This window comes from Petromyzon marinus, chromosome 11, assembly GCF_048934315.1.
Source record: "Petromyzon marinus isolate PM22_M1 ecotype Great Lakes invasive population chromosome 11, UKy_Petmar_22M1.pri1.0, whole genome shotgun sequence".
NCBI classification, from domain to species: domain Eukaryota; kingdom Metazoa; phylum Chordata; class Hyperoartia; order Petromyzontiformes; family Petromyzontidae; genus Petromyzon; species Petromyzon marinus.
In genome coordinates, this window is record NC_133677.1 from 1,644,664 (window position 1) to 1,662,998 (window position 18,335).

The 18,335-nt window shown below is 52.9% G+C and overlaps 1 protein-coding gene across 1 annotated transcript in view; it reads right to left on the reverse strand.

Annotated features, from left to right (window-relative positions):
- Positions 1 to 1,337: 1,337 nt before the first annotated feature.
- LOC116941465 (uncharacterized) overlaps positions 1,338 to 18,335 on the reverse strand; it is a 48,136-nt gene continuing 31,138 nt past the window's right edge. The window contains exon 6 of the mRNA XM_076066442.1: positions 1,338 to 18,116. Coding sequence (XP_075922557.1) covers positions 13,215 to 18,116 — 4,902 coding nt within the window. The 3' untranslated portion in view covers positions 1,338 to 13,214. The remainder of the gene's footprint in view (positions 18,117 to 18,335) is intronic.

The window sequence follows — 18,335 nt, forward strand, 5'->3', positions numbered from 1 at the left end:
GTAGTGGTAGGGGTAGTGATAGGGGTAGTGATAGGGGTAGTGGTAGGGGTAGTGGTAGGGGTAGTGATAGGGGTAGTGGTAGAGGTAGTGGTAGGGGTAGTGATAGGGGTAGTGAAAGGGGTAGTGATAGAGGTAGTGGTAGGGGTAGTGATAGGGGTAGTGATAGGGGTAGTGGTAGGGGTAGTGATAGGGGTAGTGATAGGGGTAGTGAAAGGGGTAGTGATAGAGGTAGTGGTAGGGGTAGTGATAGGGGTAGTGATAGGGGTAGTGGTAGGCGTAGTGATAGGGGTAGTGATAGGGGTAGTGGTAGAGGTAGTGGTAGGGGTAGTGATAGGGGTAGTGAAAGGGGTAGTGATAGAGGTAGTGGTAGTGATAGGGGTAGTGATAGGGGTAGTGACAGGGGTAGTGGTAGTGAAAGGGGTAGTGATAGGGGTAGTGAAAGGGGTAGTGATAGAGGTAGTGGTAGTGATAGGGGTAGTGATAGGGGTAGTGACAGGGGTAGTGATTAGGGGCTGTAGTTGTAGACGTGCAGGGAGTAGCCACAGTCGCAGTGTGATGATGATGGTGATGCTGGGGGCACGTGCTCGCGGCCTGCCTGGGTCCGCACCTCCGATTGGCGCGGTTGGCTACGTACGGCGCTAAAAGAAGTCCAACACGCGCATTGGTACAACCGCTGATGAAACCCAGGAGGGGGAAACCAGCCCGCTTGCTCTACAGGGTAGCGGGGTGAAGATGAAACGACCGAGTTTGGACAGCCCGTGAGGCCCTTCACCTACCAAGCGCCACGTGGGGCTCTGCACGGGCAGGTCCGTGCGTCCTGGCTGGAGAGGTCGGCTCATTCGAGGTTATCTCCAGTGTTGGGCTACTGCTACACATTTACACGCGATGACGAGAAGCCACGTGCGTTCTCATTTGTGATCGCCAGGTCGCTTCTGAAAAGGAAGCGCACAGCTGAGCGAGATTCACCTGGTAAAATAACATACCCAAAAAAAACCTAGTAAAAATTTAAATTAAAAACCTCGTGTTTAATGTAGCGAACAAACCATTCCCTGAATTGTCTTTTTCCTTGACCCTCCCCCCCCCCCCCAATCGTTGCTGCACAAAGCGACACAGAAGCTGTGAGAACAAAACGCGTCTCTCTGTGCGGGTAGCGTGCGGTGACGATGGTGATGGCGACGACGCGCACAGCAGCAATGTCGTGGTGTGAGTCTGTCGGTTTTTGTGTGACGCAGCCGTTGTGGTTCGAGTCGATCACCTCGGCCAGTCTGTTGTACCCAAAGGAGAGGCTGTCTTCCCTTCTTAGACAAGTCATTTATTTTTTTTGTTTCAATTGCTGGATGAAAATTGCGAACACGTTGATTGAAGGCGTCATTGTGTCGAGAGGCGTTTTTCAAAGCTGTTCGCCTTCTTACGTGTACCTCTGTCCATTGCATTAACTCAATCACCTTGCATTAGATTCTCCCCGTTGCGTCCACTTGTTATGTTCCCAGGCAACGCCCGCGCATGCTCGCATTCGGTCTGTCGTGTTTTCTCTTTGGACGTCCCCATAAATGCAATCCGCTGTCTCTCTCTTTCTCTTCTCATCGCACCTGCTGTCCCCCGTCTCATCAATGCCCCCTGTAATTGACGCGGCGTTGAAGTCCGACGATTTGGATGCACCCCCCCCCCCCCCCCCCGGGGAGCTTCGCCAGGCATCGAATCTCCTGAGCCACTCGGCGCGAAGCGTCGGGACATCGCACGCAGTCGAACAAACAACAACAACAACAACAAGACAAATAACAAACAGCTCGGCGGGGAGAGCGAGAGGAGGCCCGGGCAGCGCCGTTAGCTCGTCGCGTTCTGCGAGGATGCCAACCGCTGCCGTGGGCGAGGATGTGAAACACGCGCGTCGTAGAATCGCCACGTGCAAAGTAAAAACTCGCCAGCCTTGTAAAGAGGCGGTGAAGAGACTCGGGGGGTGAGGGCGGGGAGCGTGACGCAGGAGCGTTTGGTGTTCACGTTCGCTCGCTCGCACTCACGAACGCACGCGGACGTCTCGTTGGGGGTGAAGGCGCAAATCTGAGCGACCGGCGAACGGTGCCATCTTCACACGCACCGCTGTCCTGAGCGCAAGAACGACGAGAACGATGGCGTTACCATCGTTTATTATTTTTATTTATTATAAATATATATAACACGGCACCCACCAATTTCACGACGATGATGATGATGATGATTCATGATGATGACGATGATTCATGATGATGATTACGGTGATTCATGATGATGACGGTGATTCATGATGATGACGACGGTGATTCATGATGATGATTCATGATGATGATTCATGATGATGATTCATGATGATTAATTCGTTGCCGCGCCAAGATGGCGTGGAGGATGCCGTGATGCACTCACTCATCTTACACTGACTCACTCACTCATCTTACACTCACTCACTCATCTTACACTGACTCACTCACTTATCATACACTCACTCACTCATCTTACACTGACTCACTCACACATCTTACACTTACTCACTCACTCATCATACACTCACTCACTCATCTTACACTGACTCACTCACTCACTCATCTTACACTGACTCACTCACTCACTCATCTTACACTGACTCACTCACACATCTTACACTCACTCACTCATCATACACTGACTCAATCACTCATCATACACTCACTCACTCATCTTACACTGACTCACTCACTCATCATACACTCACTCACTCACTCATATTACACTGACTCACTCACTCACACATCTTACACTCACTCACTCATCATACACTGACTCACTCACACATCATAAACTTACACAACCACTGACCCATTCATTCATCATACAATGATTCACTCATCATACACTCACTCATAATACGCTGACTCACTCACACATCATACACTCACTCACACTACCACTGACTCACACATCATACGCTGACTCACTTATCATACGCTGACTCACGCATCATACACTCACTACCATTGACTCACTCACATCATACACGGGGAGTGTCATGCTGACAGATATGGCTGCAAGTTTGTTCGTACATGTTATGTATGTCGTTTATTGTTAAATTTGAATCAAAGTTCCTATGATTACTGTTGTTACATTGTATTTTATAGCTTTATTTTGGTGATTTCTAAAACATATGGTTAAGCCATGTTTCTTGCGGAAGTGCGGAGTTGGCCTGATAACTTGAATCTAAATTGTCTCATGGTTGTTATTGTTTGACTTGCATCACACTGGGATTTTTGCACACAGCGTTGTAATACGCTGTCTTTTTTATGGAAGATTTGCTGGTTTATCCAGGATGTTTCTGTTGCACGTCGTCGCTTTAAGATGTTTCTCTGTTCACATTTAGTTTGTTGCGGTTGCACCCGACTCAAGAGCCGCATGGCTCACAGGGCTATTCCTAATAAATGAAACTTGATTCATGATGATTCATGATGATGATTTATGATGATGGTGATTCATGATTCATGATGACGGTGATTCATGACGATTCATGATGATGACGGTGATTTATGATGATTCATGATGACGGTGATTCATGATTCATGATGACAGTGATTCATGACGATTCATGATGATGACGGTGATTTATGATTCATGATAATGACGGTAATTCATGATGATGACGGTGATTTATGATGATTCATGATGATGACGGTGATTCATGATGATGGTGATTCATGATGATTCATGATGATGACGACGGTAATTCATGATGATGACGGTGATTCAAAACCAACGAGACAGAGAATTGAAAGGAACAAACCGTCCACAGTGAAGTTCATAGTTTGTTTGTATCCTCGAGGAATCCGATGAGCTATGAAGCCAGTAGGGGCGGTTCATAAAGTCAGTAGGGGCGGGTCAGAAATGTAATACGTCTCTACAGCGCTTGTGAGACCGCGCTAAATATCAAACGTGATTAACAGGTTAATTAACCTACAGCTAGCAGCCTTTTCAGTTTACGTAACGCCGAATGTGATACAGAGACTCTCACCACCAATACTACGATTCTTAATCTCAAAACATACGCGTTTGCCGATAAAGGGTGATTCGCATAACTGTTACATCGTCGGTAAAGTCTGCTCGCTTTTGTGGAGGTGATGATTGGGAGCAATGGACCACGTAGGCCGTGCTGGAATTCGATGTAACGAGGCAGTGCGAGCGCGTGGGGGAATTCCGTTTTTGGTTGAACACAACCGAGGATGGCGTTCGCGGATGGCTTCGTGTAAGCTGCCGAGACCCCCGGGGTTTTACCCTTCACGTACACCAACCCTGGGCACACCACCCCCCCTCCCCGTGGTGCCACCATAGCGTCAGCGAACGATGGGATACTTGTGTTGAGACGCGCCCAACATGTTTGTGACGTTCCCCGTCGTGGTCAGCGCGTGGGCTTGACAGGACACGCGGTTAGACGGGACGATGCGGCCGATGGTCAAGGATTGTAACGGAGTGGAATGGAACGTTTCCGAGAGAGCGTGGATCCTGGGGAGGGGAGATGGAGCGATGAAATAAGCACGAGCTGGGTGGATCACGAGCGGTTACTCGCGGCGGTGGTGGCGGCTTGGGCAGGCCTTCATCCAGCAGTGGATTGACCGTGGCTGTCAATAACATAAAAAAACATTTTCAAAAACGAGTTATAGTGGGTCCGTCTTGTACTTCACGGGCACGTATATAATCGTAGACTCTCAAGAGTGACCGCAGCAATCCGAGTTGACTCCTTTTATTCAACGATGGACACATTTCTTGAACGATAAACCCCCCCCCCCTCCACTACTATAAAACTTGATGAACCATTTCTCACTTGTCTAGAAAGTGCAAAAAACTTCAAATCCACAAAAGTTTCAACCAAACGATCTGAACGCGGAGTATTCAACAACAAATCACACGGCGGTCAAAAGCAGCTCCCTGCAACAACAACATAAGTGCAGAGTGGTTGCTCTGTCTTCACTGGGGTAGCACTGAGTTCGTGGTGGACATTCCACATTTCTATGGCAGGCGCCAGGCCACGTGTGAAGGTCCAGGACGCACGCAGACATCGCTGTTGTAAAACAACCAACGCGAGCGAGCTTCATTGGGACACTTCCCAGTGCACAGTTTGCATTGTCTCTCATTTGCACGCAGGATAACAATTCACTTTGTTCGTGTCCCACTTTCAACAGCATCGTGAATAGGTTTTTTGTGTGTGTCCTGCACACTGACATTTGTGGGTTCTCAAGTTGTTGTTTATGTTCTTAGCTCTTTCGGTAAAGTCACGCTGAAGGGAAACAATAAAATAATAAAATATATAAACAATAAAAATTCTCACGACGTTTCGACCATAACACAAACGGTCGTCATCAGGTGTGTCGGTTTGCATTAATTTATTTCTAAACGGTGTATTTATTTATTTATAAAACACGTCAGCGCCACGCGCAGCGATTTGGCAGTTTATTTAGAAGGACTAGTCCATCTATGTTCTGAAAAGAGGAGGGGTGAGACGAAAAATGAATGTATGCTGTCTGAAAGCCAGCGTAAGCGTGAACAATCAATTAAGACCTGAAATGGTTTATCAAATCTTTCCAATGATTGCTGAGCCAAAATCCATCTTCCTGGTTGAAATTGTCTCCGTGCCTGTATATGTGGATAGCCTCATGAACGAATCTCTCATGGTAGCCAGATGGCTTACAAAGAACCTCTGTCTTGGAAAAGTTAATGTCATGTGAGCCTACTGAATTATAACAATGATCTGCCACGACCGAGGTGTTGGTCCTACCGTGTTTAAAGTCTGCTTTGTGTTCACGAATGCGGTCCGAGACATGGCGTTTGGTTTCTCCAATGTAACTTCTACCACAGAGGCAACTTAGTTTGTAGACACCAGGGTATTGTATGTCCGGAATCACATCTTTTACAGACGGAACCAGATCACGGATTTTAGGTAATGTGTTGAAACGGACCTGGATCTTGTGTTTATTCAAGATTTTGGAGATCTTTTTTGTGATCCCCGCAATGTAGGGTAAAATGGTTTTGAAAGGCTCCTCAAGAGGGTCCTTCTTCATGGTTTGAGTGATAGTTTTGCGGATTGTATAGTCGGAGTAACCATTAGCCTTAAGAGCTTGGTGTACGTGCTTGAGTTCACTGCCTATGTGTTCCTGGTCGGATATGCATTGGGCTCTATGATACAGAGTCTTGATGAGAGAATTCTTCTGTGATGGATGGTGGTGGGAATCCGGTTTCAGATAAGCATCCGTATGGGTAGCTTTCCTGTAGACAGAGTGGCTCATTGAACCATCAGGTCTCTTTTTAATTAGGACATCCAAAAAAGGTAGCTTGCCATCTTTTTCGACTTCCATGGTAAATCTGATGGCTGGGTGTAAGGAATTGATGTGGTCGAAGAATTGGTTTAGAGCAGGCCGGCCATGTGGCCAGATGACAAAAGTGTCATCCACGTACCTCTTCCATAATGTTGGGCGCAGAGTGGCAGTCTGGATGTCGTCAGTCTCAAATTTATCCATGAAAATGTTAGCTATAACCGAGAAGATGGATTCTGGCTTAGCAATCATTGGAAAGATTCGATAAACCATTTCAGGTCTTAATTGATTGTTCACGCTTACGCTGGCTTTCAGACAGCATACATTCATTTTTCGTCTCCCCCCTCCTCTTTTCAGAACATAGATGGACTAGTCCTTCTAAATAAACTGCCAAATCGCTGCGCGTGGCGCTGACGTTTTTTATAAGTAAATAAATACACCGTTTAAAAATAAATCAATTAATGCAAACCGACACACCTGATGACGACCGTTTGTGTTATGGTCGAAACGTCGTGATAATTTTTTATTGCTTTATATATATTTTATTATTTTATTGTTTCTCTTCAGCGTGACTTTACCGAAAGAGCTAAGAATATGAATTACTGCAGTCACGAAAGCTTTAAATCAAAATTTAAGTTGTTGTTTCATTGTGTTTTTTATTTTATTATGTTTTATTTTTATTATTTTATTATTTCACTTCTACGTGACTTTACCGAAAGAATCAAGAAGATGAATCCCTGCAGTCACGAAAGCTTTAAGTCGAAATAGAATGCTCCTCGTTTATAGATGCCAGGGAATATTAGAGCCGCTCCGCGAGAACTCAGCCCGACCCGCTTACGATTCCCACCCGCGTTGTGCCTCTCCTGAGCCAACTACAGGAGTCATCGCAGTCACCAACTGCAACGAGGGCGGGGGGGGGGTCAGATAGACCCCCCCCCCCACCCAGTGCAAGATGAAGCTCGTGCAGGCCCTGAGCATATGATGTTATAAAGGTGCCCTAAATAAAAAAAAACACATGACTATTAAAACACAAATTAGTAACTTGCATAGTAAAGTAATTGTATTTTTTTAAGTTACAGCCAGATAATGACGATGAATCGCTAACCTTAAACACCCAGTCGATTGTAAAAGTTGAAGGCAGTCTAGTACTATAGTACTAGAGCAAGTGCAGAATCACTGAACCGGAAATGATAGCTTGAAAGCATTTAGCGCGGGGCCCTTGAAAGTAGCTACAGTGAGGGAAAAAAGTATTTGATCCCCTGCTGATTTTGTACGTTTGTCCAATGACAAAGAAATTATCAGTCTATAATTTTAATGGTAGGTTTATTTGAACAGTGAGAGACAGAATAACAACAAAATCCATAAAAACGCATATCAAAAATGTTATAAATAAATTGGCATTTTAATGAGGGAAATAAGTATTTGACCAATCTGAAAAACATGACTTAGTACTTGGTGGCAAAACCCTTGTTGGCAATCACAGAGGTCAGACGTTTCTTGTAGTTGGCCACCAAGTTTGTACAGATCTCAGGAGGGATTTTGTCCCACTCTTTGCAGATCTTCTCCAAGTCATTAAGGTTTCGAGGCTGACGTTAGGCAACTCGAACCTTCAGCTCCCTCCACAGATTCTCTATGGGATTAAGGTCTGGAGACTGGCTAGGCCACTCCAGGACCTTAATGTGCTTCTTCTTGAGCCACTCCTTTGTTGCCTTGGCCGTGTGCTCTAGGTCATTGTCATGCTGGAATACCCATCCACGACCCATTTTCAGTGTCCTGGCTGAGGGAAGGGGGTTCTCACCCAAGATTTGACGGTACATGGCCCCGTCCATCGTCCCTTCGATGCGGTGAAGTTGTCCTGTCCCCTTAGCAGAAAAAACACCCCCAAAGCATAATGTTTCCACCTCCATGTTTGACGGTGGGGATGGTGTTCTTGGGGTCATAGGCAGCATTCCTCTTCCTCCAAACACGGCGAGTTGAGTTGATGCCAAAGAGCTCCATTTTGGTCTCATCTGACCACACCACTTTCACGCAGTTGTCCTCTGAATCATTCAGATGTTCATTGGCAAACATCAGACGGGCATGTATATGTGCTTTCTTGAGCAGGGGGACCTTGCGGGCGCTGCAGGATTTCAACCGTTTACGGCGTAGTGTGTTACCAATTGTTTTCCTGGTGACTATGGTCTCAGCTGCCTTGAGCTCATTTGCAAGATCCTCCCGTGTAGTTCTGGGCTGATTCCTCACCGCTCTCATGATCATTGCAACTCCACGAGGTGAGATCTTGCATGGAGCCCCAGGCCGAGGGAGATTGACAGTTCTTTTGTGTTTCTTCCATTTGCGAATAATCGCACCAACTGTTGTCACCTTCTCACCAAGCTGCTTGGCAATGGTCTTGTAGCCCATTCCAGCCTTTTGTAGGTCTGCAATCTTGTCGCTGTCATCCTTGGAGAGCTCTTTGGTCTTGGCCATGGTGGAGAGTTTGGAGTCTGATTGATTGATTGCTTCTGTGGACAGGTGTCTTATATACAGGTAACAAGCTGAGGTTAGGAGCACTCCCTTTAAGAGTGTGCTCCTAATTCTACATTTAAAGCTTTCGTGACTGCAAGGATCCATACTCTTTGGTTCTATTCGGTAAAGTCATGTAGGTAAAAAATATATAAAACAAAAAATCACGACGCTTCGGCCACATGATGAAGGCCGCTTGTGTTGTGGCCGAAACGTCGTGATTTTTTGTTGTTTTATATATTTTTTACCTACGTGACTTTACCGAATAGAACCAAAGAGCATGTGCTCCTAATCTCAGCTCGTTACCTGTATAAAAGACACCTGGGAGCCAGAAATCTTTCTGATTGAGAGGGGGTCAAATACTTATTTCCCTCATTAAAATGCAAATCAATTTATAACATTTTTGACATGCGTTTTTCTGGATTTTTGTTGTTGTTATTCTGTCTCTCACTGTTCAAATAAACCTACCATTAAAATTATAGACTGATCATTTCTTTGTCAGTGGGCAAACGTACAAAATCAGCAGGAGATCAAATACTTTTTTCCCTCACTGTACATATGTAGTAGCTACATATGCAGCAGCTACATGTGTAGTAGCTACTACACGTGTAGTAGCTACTACACGTGTAGTAGCTACTACACGTTTAGTAGCGACACGTGTAGTACCTACACGTTTAGTAGCTACACGTGTAGTAGCTACACATGCAGTAGCTACACATGTAGTAGTAGCTACATGTGTAGTAGCTACACGTGTAGTAGCTACACGTATAGTAGCTACACGTATAGTAGCTACTACACATGTAGTAGAAGCTACATGTGTAGTAGCTACACGTGTAGTAGCTACACATGCAGTAGCTACACATGTAGTAGTAGCTACATGTGTAGTAGCTACACGTGTAGTAGCTACACGTATAGTAGCTACACGTGTAGTAGCTACACATGCAGTAGCTACTACACATGTAGTAGAAGCTACATGTGTAGTAGCTACACGTGTAGTAGCTACTACACATGTAGTAGCTACTACACATGTAGTAGCTACTACACATGTAGTAGCTACTACACGTGTAGTAGCTACACGTGTAGTAGCTACCGAGCACGCACTCCGTAGATCCACCACGAGCCACGCACGACCCTCGTCTCCCCATCGCCCGGGTCGCCAACATCCCGAGCGCAGCCCCCGACTCCGCCAGGGCTGCACCGCGACGTTTTGGGACCGCGGCCTCCGCATTCTCCGGGGGACCCCAAAGTTTCGCGACGTCGTGTGTCGCGTGGATCAGCAGCAGCAGAATAAGCTAATATTATAAACCAAACCCGTCCGAATCGAATATCTTACAGACGGCAGAATATTGAATTTGACCTTTTTGTAGTTTTTCTTGGTGGTGTCGTTGCGATCAACGTGGAATATCGTTGGCTACGCGGCCATAGCCTTTTCACTCGAATCCCTGGGAAAGTATTTCCTTGGGACGAGTCCCAGGATGACCACCTGCCTGTGTGAAGCGGTGCTCCGAGTGGAAGCGCACCTCTGCCATCAACTCGACTCGCTCACCGCGAACACTCACAAGCCCGACCCGAGCCCACGCATTAAAAAAAAAATCTCTTCCTGCAAATGACAACGATATGTTGAGATGTTCTTGTCGACGAAAGGGCGTCAGCAAGGAGAGTGTTCATGTGGTGTCGCTGTTACCCCCTCCTCTGTTGAAGGAACGCAGCCTCCACTGGTTTACAACGTGGCCCGCAGTTTGGATGGCATGGCCACAATCGCACAACTGAGGCTTGTCTTTAATGCATCTCTACGTGTCTCAGTGTATCTCTATGAGCCTCTGTGTATCTTTGTCTCTATGTATCTCTATGAGTATCTGTGTATCTCTGAGTCTATCTCTACAAGTCTCTGTGTCTTTGTATCCCTCTCATTCTCTGTGTATGTCTCTGTGTACCTGTGTATCTCTGTGTACCTCTATGTATCTCTGAGTCTCTGTGTATCTCTCTCTATGTACCTGTGTATCTCTGTCTCTATGTATCTCTATGGGTCTCTGTGTGAGTCTGTGTATCTATGTGTCTCTCTATGAGTCTCTAACGTATCTCTATGGGTCTGTGTCTCTATGTATCTCTATGGGTCTCTGTGTATTTCTATGCGTCCCTGTGTATCTCTATGAGGAGTCTCGATGAGTCTCTACGGGTTTCCTATGTGGGTCCACAGTGTGAGTCGCATAGCCACAGTCGCACTGCTCTGTCTTATGTCTTTCATTCTCCATTCGTGAAGAAGATGTGTGCGGTTCGGCCCCGCTGTTGATTTTCGGACGCGGTTGAAGGTTTCACCACCACCACCCCGACCACCGGTGCCTTCGAAGAGGATGAATGCCGAAGCCATATCCCTACTTGTTTGGGTAATGCGCGATTCTCACAGTGTCTAAGGCACTCACGTCCAATACATCTAAAAGGCCTCTTGCTAAAAAAAAAGACAAACACGAATTCCGCGACACATTTGACCACACGCGGGACACATCACTCACTCGGCTAAAATCACGTACAATAGCGCCTGTTAAGCAGCAGTAAGTGTAAACTGTTGTCGCTTTGACGAAGGGAAATTAAAAACGTTCCAGTTCCGAGGCATTCGTGTCCAATGTCTGCGTGGACACTGACCGTCACAGCACGCCGTCTGCTGTCCGACAGACTTCCACTTGCCGATGAAATAAACCCGCAGCGAGCGGTGCGAGCCGTTTCCGGGCACACATCTGCGCGTGCTCCATCCACCAACAGATGCTCAAGTCTGTATCTGTCTGACAATGATGATGACGATGTCAACTTGTAACGCGCCGTGGGAAGGCAGGAGCAGCAGCCACCTGCAATTATCCAAGCTCTGCGGTCCTCTACATACTTGACGGTGCTATGACGTTGCAAGCATTGAAATCCACGCGCGACCGCGCTTCATTTTCTCGGGAAAACTGACAATGACCGACATCTGAAAAAAAAGTTGCCACGTTTGTACCGCGGTGAGTTCCGTTGCCTCTGCTGCGGTTCAGTCGACGTTTGGACGAAGCTGTTTAACGCAAGTGTCGGGAAAATGTCGTGTCACGGGGCCGAGTGTCCGCGCCACACCCTGTCAGAGGGGCGCTGAGGAAACGTCGTTCACGTCGCCAGGTTTACAGAGCGGCTCGGCCCGACCCGTAGCAGTGACCCCTTCTTAGTGGCTGCGTTCAGACCCCCAAAGTCGAGCCCTTCTTAGTGGCTGCGTTCAGACCCCCAAACCCGACCCCTTCTTAGTGGCTACGTTCAGACCCCCAAACCCGACCCCTTCTTAGTGGCTGCGTTCAGACCCCTAAAACCGACCCCTTCTTAGCGGCTGCGTTCAGACCCCCAAACCCGACCCCTTCTTAGTGGCTGCGTTCAGACCCCCAAACCCGACCCCTTCTTAGTGGCTGCGTTCAGACCCCCAAACCCGACCCCTTCTTAGCCGGAAGACCGCGTGCACGACGACGCCGGAACGCGATGCCGACAGCGCCAATCGCAATAAAAAATGATGGGGTGAGCAAAAATAAATAACTTTCAGTTTTATAAGAAAAAATAATGAAGGCCACCATCTCGTCCACCGTGCCAACGTGGAAACGGTGCGATGGGCGCGATGATGGCCCTCCGTGACTCTTGAATGGACAGCGCATCAAACTGAGCGCGGGCATTTGTTTGCGAGGTCGGCGTCGAGTAGCAATCTGCGGGAAAAACTCGGTCTCAAAGCTGCCCACGCTCTCACGTCCCCTAAACAGACAATGGGCACGGTGTTCGCAATTGCACTCCCAGCCGCCACAAACCCCTTGCGCGGCTCACACAGACACGGGTTTATCAACTCGCGCTCGCCATTCCTGCTTCAATTTTCGCTCGACCATTTCGTGCCGTAAATCGGTGAACCGATCTGACCCAGTGGTCGTGATGCCATTTCAGCATCGGTTCCTTTACGTCTCTCCCGTGGAGAACGTGGCAACCCCTACGGGGGATAACGTTGAACCGATGACATACAACTAAGGTGTCGGACTCGAAAGACACGCGCGATTCGATGCTTGCATCGTCAGATGAAGGAGTGACTGCACACCCCCTGCTCATGACACAATACCAGTTAATAACCATTTATTTGGAAAAAAGTATTTGAAATGCAAAAATAAATAAACGATAAAAGTCAAGCATTTTGGCAACATAAAAAAACATTTAAAATAATGTAAACACTTCATCACAACTTTTGGAGAGGGGTGGTGCAGTGGTTAGCGTTCTGCACTATGAAACCGAATGCCCTTAGTTTGATTTTCTAGTCAAGGAAGGAAGGCCATCATCGTCGTTGTCATCACGCCGTATCGCCAAGTAAACAACTTCGCCGACAGCGCTGCCACCATCCGAAGCAGGCACCCGAAGATCCTGCGGGCACCGTCAGAGGAGAGAGGGTGGCACGCGGTACAGCGAGGGGTAGGGGATCGACCGGGCGCCCATCGTGCTGCTCTCCGCCCCGTCCGGTCTTGCCAGGGAGCCGCCTTCCGGCATGTACACGTAGTCTTTGGGGAACTCGATGCAGCTTTCGCCGGCGGCCGCGAGAGCGACGGCGGGCAGCGGCGGCTGGCGGGCACCGAGAGGAGCCCGGCCGTCGGCGACGCCGCTTCCCGCCGCTCCGCCCGCGGGATTGTCGCCCCCATCTCCGAAGGCCGAGCGATCGGCGCTCGCCAACGGCCGACGGCCGCCGGCGCCCGCGAGCTCGCTCCATTCCGGGCCGTCGAGAGTTGGCACCGCACCGTCCGCGAGCGCCTCGGAGGGGAAAGCCGAATCCCCGCTGGCGTCCAAGCGGCCGCCGCGTGCCGTCGGCGTCAGCGGACCGCTGATGAAATCAACGGCGTTCCAGAAGAGCGGACTTCCGATGTCGGCGCACGGGCCGGCGGTTCCCATCGCGCCGGAGATCCGGGCGGAAACGTCGAGGCGCGGAAGGAGAGTGCCGACGTCCGCGCCGGCGTTTGCGGCCCCACCGGCGCCGTTGCCGACCCACGTGATTTCCACCGCCGGATGGAACGGCGGCTTGGAGTCGGCGACGTCGGCGTGGCATTGCGTCTCCGCCGTAGCCGCCTCTGAACCCGCACCCACGCGGGCGCCGCCGAGCCCGGTGGTGACGTCACAGACGGGAGGCCCCGAGGGGCACCGCTCAGCTACCGTGCAACAGAACGCCGGCGCCCCCGGCGGGATCGCCTCATCCGCCTCCCGGCCGAGACCCACGCCTGGCGAGATGTCTCCCTCCAACACGAAACCGTTCTCGCCGTCGCCCGGCGCTCGCGCGTCGTCCGTGACGGGCGGGCGTGGTGCGGCGACGTCTGGCACGCCGCAGACGCCGCTCGGGAAGGTGGTTGAGTCGCCCGAGTCGGAGCCCCGGTCGCGATCTGGAACCGCGTCGACGGTGTCGCGCGGCGGTTCGACGCCGCCATCTTGCGGCGTCGAATCCCCGTGGCGGGGACCGGCCGAAGGACTCGCCGCAGGTTCCTGCGAGGGAGGTGCTCCGTTTCCTACGACCGCGCCGTCGGCTGCGCTCGCTTCTGACGTGTCCGCTTCGCCGTCGTAAGCGAAATCCGGCATTTCGACCGGATATCCGTCTACCTCGTCGATTCCGTAAGAGTTTTCTATGACGTAGATGGGCGAGGAGTTGGTGCGCTCATCGGGTGAGTCCACGCACAGAGCCTCCACTCGGCCTTCCAGCGTACTCCGTGACGCGTCCCAGCGTGGCGGATTTCTCGCACGATCGGTTTTCAACGCGGGCTTTGCGGGGCGAGCGACGGCCCTCCTCCTCTTCCTGTGACGAGCTCCCCTCTCTACGCCCTTCTTCTTCTTCTTCTTTGGTTTACCACGCGACCGTATCCCCACCCTGCAGATCACGCGCACGCTGGCGCTTCCCGAGAAACCCTCTCCGCCCGCTGGGCCGCCCTGCCGCTCGTCGCCCGTCGGGACTTCGGCGACGACGCCACCGTAGGTCGCGATGGCGGTTTCGGCAGACTCCTCCACGAAGAGGCGCCTCACCTCCTCGGGACGCACGCTCCTGCCGAACAGCTCCCTCACCAGCGAGGTGTCGCGGGCCTCCGGCTCGTCCCTCCTCGCCACTTGCATGGCCACCCTCGGGCAGTCGGTGCGGGGAATCGCGGCGAAACCCGGCGCCGGAGCGACCCAGCCCACGTTGAGGCGCGCGTACTGCTGCTCGACCCACTCCAGTTGGCACGGCCGCAGGCCGCGCAGCTGCCCGCAGCGGAGGAGGCCGGCGTCCCGCTGGCCCCACGCGGGGCCTCCCGCGGGCGAGCTCCGCCCTCCGCCTGGCCCGGCGTCCAAGCCGAACGCCGAAGCGGCGAACGGGCGCTCCACGACGAGGCGGGAAGCGGGCGCCGCGGCGGCGGTTTCGCCGCCGGCCGCCCGCGTCCCATCCGGCCCCACAGAGCGGTCGCTGGCATCCGCCCGGCACGCCGTACGCCGGTGGCCGCGAGAGCGGTCGGCGCGCTCCTTTTGAACGCGCCGTCGAACTTCGGCCCTCTTCGACGCGGGTGCGCCAACGGTGCCCGACGCCGCCCTCCGCCCGGCGATCGCCGCCGCCCTCCGGTTGCCGCGCTCCTCCCCGGTCGATGCGGCGGACGAGTCGCGGGCAGCGGGTGCAGACGCCCGCCCGGCGTCGGGACCGGCGCGGGAGTGTTCGAGGAGCCGAAGGGAGGGTGCGGCGGTGCCGGAATTTCGGTGCTGCGGGGCGGGGGCCTCCGCCAACACCGACGGTTCGAGCGGCCCCGTGCCCCGCCGACACCCGTCGGCCTGGTCGTCATCCCGATCCCTCGACGGGCTGCCTCCGCCGCTGTTCTCCCCGCGGGCGGCGCCATCGCGAGGGCCGGAGCGCGGAGCGTCGCGCTTCCTGCGAGACCGCACACCGACGCCGGTGGCGGCGAGCTCCGAGTCGCGGCTGCCGGCAGGCGGTGCCCGACGTCGCGCCGTTCCGGAGGTTTTACTCTCGCGGGCGCCAGGCACCGACCCCGTGGAGGACGCGTGCTGGAGGACGCGTGCCGGAACTGTGGGCGTCTTCTCACGGTCGTCAGGCTCCTGCTTTATTTTCTGTTTGAGTGGCGGCTCGTCGGAATAAACGATGTTGTCGTCTTCGTCGAATTCCAGCTCGTTGAGGCAGTCCGCAACGCAGATCTCGCTCTTCATCACGGCGTGTCCCCCCATGTTTGGGTCACAATTTGCGTGCTTTTCATCGACGTTTCCTACCAGCCCGTGACTCGCACCTTTCATCGCATTCATTTCCTCTTGCTCAATCAAGAGTAATGGAGGCTTCACATCACCACAACCGTCATCATCGTCAGCAGGCTGAACGGCGTGCGGTTTGCGCGTCGCCTCCCCAGATCCAGAGCTCCACCCATCGTCATGTTCGCTCTTCACTCTGGTGAACTGCAATCCCATCCACTCCTTCAATGACGCGTTCCGCGGTGCCATGCTCTCGACGTCCGGGCCCTTGCTTGGGTCCCACAGCGCCACCACCAGCCTGTGCCGGCTCGGCAGCCGAGACGGAGACCCCCGCCTCTTGAGCTTTTCGACCACGGAAGGAATCTTCCCGGGGCCTCCTTTGGATCTCAGCTTCCACGCAGATTTGGTCGTTGTGCAGCCCTCGACGACAGTGGAGCTGCGCCCGCGCGAAACCAACGAGTCGATGTTTCTCGTCAGCGTCACGAGGCATTTCTTGGAGAAGTGGGGGGCTGTCATCTTTGTGTGCTTGTGGCCAAATTTGGCGACCACGTCCCCCTGAATTCGAAGCTGCTCGCTGACCGCGGCATCGGCCGCCGTGGCCACGGAACCGTGCGGGCGCGTCTGCCTCGCCGCCGGCTTCCAATCGGTCGCCGTGAGCCTCCTGGTCTGCAGCTCCCAGAATTCCTCATTGCTCACGTGACCCCTGGTGCTCTTCCTGGCCGTGCGGCGCGCGGCCGGCCCCTGCGTCGCCCCGGACCACCGTGCCTCCTCCTCCGCGAGCATCTCACTCACGAAGACTATGTCGCATTCCGTCTGGACGTCGCGCTCGGTGACGGGATACGAGAACGAGCGCTTGACGGTCGCGTGCGCACCGGGCCGGTCTATGGCCGGCCCGGATGGCTGCGGCCGCCCGTTGTCGTCGTCGTCGTCGCCGTCGTCGCCGATTCGCCGTCGATGAGCGCGACCGCCTGCGGGTGAATTCTCGGCGCCGCTCCGCTGCGCCCCCGTCGTTTGGTCGGCATCTGCGGCTCCCTCCGAAGTGGCGACCGTCGTGACGTTGACCGGCCGCGACACGCAGCTCTCTGCCGTGACGTTCTCTTCCGCGGTTGGCTCCACAAACGGGCCAGCGGCGTGGAAATTCCCGGCGTGCTGGTCGTTGGAAAGTTCGGACGCTTGGCTCCCACCGAGCATGCCGTCTGAATCTGGATCGATTCTCTTTGAGATGGCCGCTCCGCTCACCGTAACTTCCCTGCACACTGCCCCACCATCAGTTCTCGCCTGCTGAAATGCATTCTCATCCGTGGGATGGCACCGATCTTGCCGACCGTCCTGATAAGCATCCCACGTGATAACCTGCTGGCGATCCAAACACGCTTGAAACTCATCCTGATGGAAATCCAAATCCTGATGGTGATCCTGAACGCAATCGTGACGCGGTTGACTCTCGTCCTGGCCGTCCAGCCGCCGCTCCCGCCGACGGCAATTTGCAAAGTGTTCCGGATCGTCGCGTAGCGTCTCGCGTGCCCGTTCCGGACTCCGGCTCCGGCTCCGATCGTCGGCGCCCCGGAGCGCGTCCTGCCGCCGGGCCGCTGCTGCCTGTGGCCGCGTCTCTCCGCCGCGGCGATCCGGCGGGCTTCCTCCCCGACGACCGTGCCGGAGCCGCTCCTGCTGCCCCCCCCCCTGCGGCAAAGGCGTCGATGGCGGCGAGCGATCGGCGCGGCCATCCCGCGTCGCACGCAGCACCTCCCGCTCGTAGCGCCGGAGACGCAGCGCGGAGCTCTCGTCCCCCTGAGCTGCGGCCGCCCGCACGAACCCCCGCACCTCGTCCAGAAGCCGGTCGTGTTTTGTCGGCGACTCTAGCAGGCCACCCTCCTTGGGGCTCGCCGGGTCGGGCACGCTTGGCGGCAGGCGAGGAGTCAGCAGCGGCGGCAGTTGCAGGCCCTGCCGGCATGGCGTCGGCGTGGCAGCCGTGGAGGAGGAGGATGAGGACAAGGAGGAGGTGTTTGGGAAGGTTGCCAGCTGGTCGTGGTATGAGCTGCCATTTTCCTTGGTCAGGTCGATGATGCTGATTGGCTGGTATCCAACCTACGTGGGGAATCATTTCGAAGAGAAGGGAATCAAAGGTGGCATAAAAATGTATGGTGGCATAGCTGCGAATGATGCCCAGCATGAACAAGTTGTCAGCAAAGATGAGCGTTGTGAATTATATAAATTAAAAAAGAGGGATGACATTGTCATCCTCTCAGCCGACAAGGGCAATGCCACTGTCATCATGGATAAAATAGAAAATAACATCAAAATTGA